Source organism: Lichenostomus cassidix, chromosome 2 (genome assembly GCF_008360975.1).
Source record: "Lichenostomus cassidix isolate B80296 chromosome 2, HeHo_3.0, whole genome shotgun sequence".
NCBI classification, from domain to species: Eukaryota; Metazoa; Chordata; class Aves; order Passeriformes; family Meliphagidae; genus Lichenostomus; species Lichenostomus cassidix.
The window spans coordinates 34,340,805-34,347,295 of record NC_139482.1 but is presented as its reverse complement, the minus strand read 5'-3'; the positions used below and the strand labels follow the sequence as shown (position 1 = coordinate 34,347,295).

Sequence of the window (6,491 nt, the reverse complement as noted above, 5' to 3'; positions counted from 1 at the left end):
GTACGTTGTTGAGAAAGAAGAATCTTTAAAATGGGAATTATTTCTCAAGAGCATTTGGATCATTCTGACGAGCCCCTCATGGCCCTGGAGTCATGTTCAGTTGCATCCTCACTGGAAGCTTTGTCAGGAACCCGCTGAGCAGGACAGTGCGGAGAATGAAAATTAATTCCTTTATGTATAAGAGGAAGCTTAGTCCTCTGACTGCCATTTGCTCAACACAAAGAAAAGTCCGTGGTAAACCGTAACTATTGCTTTTGGCAGGTTTCTAAATACAAGGGGAAAAAAGAGGTGGGGTGGGCAGACGACGTCTGCCTACTTCTGTTCCCTTCCCCCTCCTCGATGCGCAGCTCTATCTGCAACCCATGTGGTTGGGAGGCAGCCACAGCCGGTTACAATTCCTACTTTCCCACTCTGCGCCCCTGCTCGCTGCCGGGGCTGAGCCGAGCCAGGACCGGCCGTGGGCTTCCTCCCCCCGCCCCCCCGCCGCGCCGTCCTCCCTCTCCCCCGCTCCATCCGATCCTCCGGTCCCCCAGGGCACAGTGTGGGAAGTACGAATTTCCGCTGAGTTTTCTCGGCAACTTTCGGAGCTCGTCTTTCTCCCGCTCCCCGCTCCGCCCGCCGGCCCCCTCCCGTCCCCTCCCCGCCCGCCCCCTCCGCCCCTGGGAGAGCCGGCGGAACAGCCGCGCCGCTCCGCAGCCCGCCCGCCCCCCGCGGCAGCGCCGGCCCCGCCAGCGCCGCCCCACAGCCCGCGGGCCGCGAGGGGCGGCAGAGCCCGGGCGGCGGCCCCGGCAGCGCTCCCGGCCGGCTCGGGCGAGCCCATGGTGCCGGACACCGCGACCTGCAGCCGCCGCCGCCGCGCCTGCCTGCCCGGTGCGGAGCTCAGCCCGGCGCGGAGCAGAGGAGGGGCCCATTAGCAGCCGCGGAGGAGGCGGAGGGGATGCCGGAGAGACACAAAGCCGGCGGGGGAAGCAGCCCACGGCTCGTCCCGGGATGGGGGCGCCGCGTCGGGTCCGCCTGATGGTGCTGCCGCGGGTGCTCTGGGGCTCCGTCCCCCTCATCCTCCTGCTGCTGCCCGCGGCCGAGCCCATCTGCCCCGAGCCATGCGACTGCCAGCAGCACCAGCACCTCCTCTGCACTAACCGGGGCCTGCGCTCCGTGCCCAAGGCTGCCGAGCCGCAGGATATCCTCACCTACAGCCTCGGGGGCAACTTCATCGCCAACATCTCCGCCTTCGACTTCCACCGCCTGGCAGGGCTCCAGCGCCTGGACCTGCAGTACAATCGGATCCGCTCGCTGCACCCCAAGGCCTTTGAACGCCTGCAGCGCCTGGAGGAGCTTTACTTGGGCAACAACCTGTTGCCAGCGCTGGCCCCTGGCACGCTCAGCGCCCTGGCCAAGCTGCGCATCCTCTACGTGAACGCCAACGAGATCGGCCGCCTCAGCGCTGCCTCCTTCTCTGGCCTCGGCAGCCTTGTCAAGCTGCGACTGGATGGCAACGAGCTGGGCTCGCTGGGCGATTCCACTTTCTCAGGGCTGCCAAACTTACTATATCTGCACCTGGAGTCTAACCGCATCCGCTGGCTGAGTCGCGGTGCCTTCACTGGCCTGGCCAAGTTGCGCTTCCTCGACCTCTCAGGGAACCAGCAGAGCTCCCTACGCCACCCAGACATCTTCGGGCCGCTGCGCTCCCTCCACACCCTGCTGCTGGCCAGCAACAGCCTGCGGCAGCTGACAGGGGGGCTCTTCCAGCACCTGCCCGGCTTGGCAAAGCTCTCACTCAGTGGCAACAGACTATCTCACCTGGCCCCGGATGCTTTCAGAGGGCTGGGCTCGCTGAAGGAGCTACGCCTGGAGGGAAACCTGCTGAGCCACCTACCTGCCACCCTACTGGAGCCGCTGGACAGCCTGGAGGCGCTGGATCTGAGCCGCAATGCACTGACCGCCCTGCACCCGGCCGCCTTCGGCCGCCTCGGCCGCTTGCGAGAGGTCAGCCTGCGGGACAACGCACTGGCCACGCTCCCTGGAGAGCTCTTCGCCTCCAGCCTGGCTCTCTACCGCCTGGAGCTGGAGGGGAATGCCTGGAGCTGCGACTGCCGCCTTCGCGGCCTCAAGCGCTGGCTGGCGGCCTGGCACTCCCAGGGCCGCCTGCTCACCGTCTTCGTGCAGTGCCGTCTGCCACCCGCCCTGGCCGGCAAGTACCTCGACTACCTGCAGGATGCCCAGCTGCCGCTGCCGCAGGACGGCGGCCCCTGCCCCGATGGTGCCTCTCCCTCCCCGCCACCCCCCGAGGGGCTTGGTGGCAACAGCAGTGCAGCGGGGCTGCCCCCAGGGCCACCGCCGGCCGCCTCCACCGCCCGTCTGGTGATGGGGGTGCCCATAGCCGCCAGCCCCACGCCGGCACCGCTGCCCAGTGCAGGAGCGTGGCCCCGACGGGCCGGTGCCCCCGGGGTGCCGCCGCTGGTGTCCGACCCGTGCGACTTCAACAAGCTCTTCCTCCACAACCTGTCGGTGGAGGCGGTGGGCTCCAGCTGGGTGACGGTGCGCTGGGCCGTGCGGCCGCACCGCAGCCCCCGCCTGCTCGGGCCGGCGCGATTCCGCCTCCTCTTCGACCGCTTCGGCGCCGCCGTCAAGTTCCAGCGCTTCGTGTATCTGCCGGAGCGCGGGGAGCCGGCGGCCACGCTGCGGGAGCTCCGCCCGGACACCCCGTACCTCGTCTGCGTCGAGGGCGTCCTGGGCGGCCGCGTGTGCCCGGTGGCGCCGCGGGACCACTGCGCCGGGCTCGTCACCCTACCCGAGGGCGGCACCGCGGCGGCGGCGGGCGGGCCCCGCGGCCCCGACCAGCAGCTGCTCACGCTGGTGCTGCTGGCGGTGAACGCGCTGCTGCTGCTGGCGGCTCTGGCCGCCTGGGCCGCCCGCCTGCTGCGCAAGAAGGTGCTGGGGCGTCGGCGTAGGAAGGCGGCCCCGGTCCACGTGCGGCAGCTCTACTCCACACGCCGCCCGCTCCGCTCCATGGGCACCGGAGTCTCCGCCGACTTCTCGGGCTTCCAGTCCCACCGGCCACCCCGCGGCGCCGCCGCCTGCGCCCTCAGCGAGGCCGACCTCATCGAGTTCCCCTGCGAGCGCTTCATGGACAGCGGCAGCGGCCGGCATGGAGATGAGCACCTGCTGCAGCGCTTCACCGACTGAGCCCGCCGAGGCCCCGGCAGCCGCGGGGAAGGCGCCCGTCGGTCTGTGAGGGGATGCCGCGGCCTCCGAGGGGCAGAGCTGCGGTACAGCGGCTGCGTTCAGCCACCCTTTCTGCGGGCCGGGGCTGAGGCTGCCTGTGAGACGCGGTTACCTCACCGTTGTGTCAGGAATCATCACTAACCCAAGGAAAAGCCCTGACAGGTGGTAACTGTGCCTTGCCATGAAGAGCAAACGGCAGGAGTTACTGCCAACAGCAGCCAGTGCCTCCCTTAAGCAAACTCAGAGCTGTTAATTTAAATGTGCTGTTTTACAGGTGGTTTCCTCCGACTGCAAGTTGGGAGTCAGTTACAGTGAGCGGCCTGGCCCTGTGTAAGGAGCTTGGAAGAGGTCTTTCTAAGACACCAGCCCTTTCTAATCAAAAATTTGGATCGAGTGTCATCTTTTAATTGAACTGTGTGCAACCAGGGAGTTTTCTGGAGGGCTGGAAATGTAGGGTTTTTTGCTGAATACTTTGAAGTCTGTGCCGTTTCCACTCAAACTGAATGTGAGGCAATTTAATGTGCACGAGTGTGCTTTCATACTTTCCTATAAAAAAGAAACAATAATGCAGCTGGTTGGTTCTACAGGAATATATTGCTGACACCACTAAGAAAAACTAACAGGTTTTTGTAGAATGTTTACAAATGAGCTATTTTAAAATTGTTTAAAAAAATACTGCTTGGTACTTGTACACATTAATGTGTGCTATAGTTGTCTGGGTCCATGATGGTCAGCAGATTGCTGACCCTCACATAATCCATCTTCATTTCTAAATGGGTAGATGCAGAGGTGAACTATTGATGGATAAATAATTATTGGTGCCTTACTTCAGAAACAATAATAGGTGAGAATATTTCAGGAATGTGAAATAGTCTTTATCCTAACAGGCAATTCTCTCTTAGCCTTAGCCTACTAAAGTTAGAAGCTTTATGTACCTCACTGTGAAATAAATAATTTTTTGTATTAATCTAGATTATGTGTTTTGTGTAGCTGAGTGAGTAATGCTAGAGTTAAACCCTTATGCAGTAGCATATAATGTTTGAGTTGTTTTGGTTTGTTGGTTGTTGTGGGTTTTTTTAAAGTTAGGATTTTACTTTTTGTTTCAGAGCAATGCTAATCATTATATGGTCAGTTGCTCTCCACTTCTCAGACTTTTTCCCTAAATATTTACAGAACGTGGTTATGTTACTGCAAAAAATGGTGGTTTAGTTTACATTAATAATTCTCTCTGTGTGGTCTACAAATGAGCTAATTAAAGAGGTCCAAACGGGGATTGCACTTTAAATGCAGATGTTTTAGATGGAGTTTGGTAAATTGTTGAGACCATTGATACAACTTCTGCTCCTTTGAATTTAATGTGCAACCTCGGATGAACTCTTGTGGAACTGAATGGCTTGAAGGAAGTGTTAGTGTGCTATGGAGACATTTGTCTCAATATCATGCATTCATTGCTGACCCGAGGTGTTCGTGACTACAAGTTGTTTATTACCATAATTGCAAGTAGGCAATTTGGGGGTTTTCCCCTCTTTCTTTTTTTTTTCCTTTTCATTTTTTTCAGATGAACAAGTGTTTACAAAAGATACCATAGTAACTGGTACCTGCAGTTAGAGTTCAGTGACTGAATAGAGAGAAAAGACTTTATGTTCTGAGGGAGAGAGTGTAGAGATCATTTGCCTTAATCTTTGTCTTTTCAATGGAGAAAATAAAAATCAAAGTCTTGTTTTTTGGGTCAGTAGCAAGAAGTCCTTCGATATTTCATTTTGACAGGCTGTAGTTTTCATGAATATCAGGGGCCAAACTCAGTTGTTAGTGTATAGGTTAAAATTCATCACTGCTGTAGACACAATTTTGAATGGAATTAAAACTGAGGGAATGAAGTATCAGGTTTCATTTTTTGTTAAGAATTTTAAATTTCTGTTCTTTTGGACACCTGGGTGCTTTTGGCCATTGATGGTTGTGGAATACACCACTGTTTGTTGTTAGAAATGCAGTGGGATTGTTGAGTAAAGCTGTGTATCACACTAACGTTAGCTCTATCACTGGATATTCTTCCAATGGGAGATGCATAGATGCTGTACATGGTTATAATCAATTATGCCAATAAATCCATTTGCTGAAAGAAAATTTGAGTCTTGGATTTTATCTCATAATGCATCCCTCTTCAACTACAGATTGGCTGTAGCGTCTTCATTTTATGAGCACAAGGACTGTGGACAGTGTCTCGTCATTCTTTTCTGTCTTTCATCATACACAGTGTTTCCTATTTGGCTTTTAATATGTTTGGACAGTGCAAACAGTAAAATAACTAAAACAGGCAGTTCTGAAACAGGTCTCAAGATAGACTAATAAGGTGCTGTTACATCAGTGAATTAACTGATCCTTTATGAGGTAAATTAAGAAATAGTGTTTGGGATCATCTGTAGTTTATGCTCATTGGAAGTTAAGAGTTCTAAGGGTTTTTCAGTATTATCAGGCTAATGATATCAGTGTGTCTTGTTCAACATATGCTCGTTGTTCTAATTAATTCACTGCTTCTATTTGAATTTTTGCAAACATCTGGAGAAATGCTAGAATGAAATGGGACTGGCTTTGTGTTCCAGCCTAGGACAAGTAGATACACAGATCAGTGCAACAGCAACAACAAAAAAGACAGTTTACAGAATGAAGCTGTTGACTTTTTAAAAGCCACAACTTCTGTAGCTCTAGGAATACTTAAACTTTTTCTGCAGATGTTACGTGCAGCATCTTTGCAGGGAGAGAATTATACCAGCAGGTGGTTGAGGAAAGAAATGCCAGTGACCTTGAGTGACTGAAAAATGTAAATATAACATGGCTCTATTTTTACCAGTAGTATTTATATGTATTTGGATCTTTTTTAAAGTAAGCTCCTTTCTAAAGAATGACTGTAAAAACAGCCCTTTCTAAATGGATGAATCTGCCATCATTTTGTGTTCAGAATGTTTATCCTTCAAGTAGAAATAGTTTTACTGCTCTGTCCTCTTGTGGAATCCATGCAGCTTGGGGAGGAGTGACCTGAGTGCTGTTCTCCTACTGAGTACTACTCCTACTGAGCATGCTACATATCAAAGATTGAAAATCATCAAAATACTGCCCCATCAAATTAAGTGGGCTGCTGCTGGGGGTCTGCAAGAGGTACCAGGGCTTCCTTAGTGTAAGCATTGCCTGATTTGGCAGCCTCTGCCATCTCCTGCTCACCCTCTTCAATCCCTGACCTCACTGCAGCCAGCTGGCATGGTTGGTTGTGC

At 54.2% G+C, this 6,491-nt stretch overlaps 1 protein-coding gene across 1 annotated transcript; it reads left to right on the top strand.

Annotated features, from left to right (window-relative positions):
* The first annotated feature begins 548 nt into the window (after positions 1 to 548).
* On the top strand, positions 549 to 5,349 carry TRIL (TLR4 interactor with leucine rich repeats). The gene has a single exon (XM_085051011.1). The coding sequence runs from the start codon at positions 991 to 993 to the stop codon at positions 3,184 to 3,186; it is 2,196 nt and encodes a 731-aa protein (XP_084907137.1). The 5' UTR covers positions 549 to 990; the 3' UTR covers positions 3,187 to 5,349.
* The last annotated feature ends 1,142 nt before the right edge of the window (positions 5,350 to 6,491 follow it).

Excerpts from the sequence above, each read along its gene's own strand:
- TRIL (XM_085051011.1), top strand. The coding sequence starts at position 991 with ATGGGGGCGCCGCGTCGGGTCCGCCTGATGGTGCTGCCGCGGGTGCTC.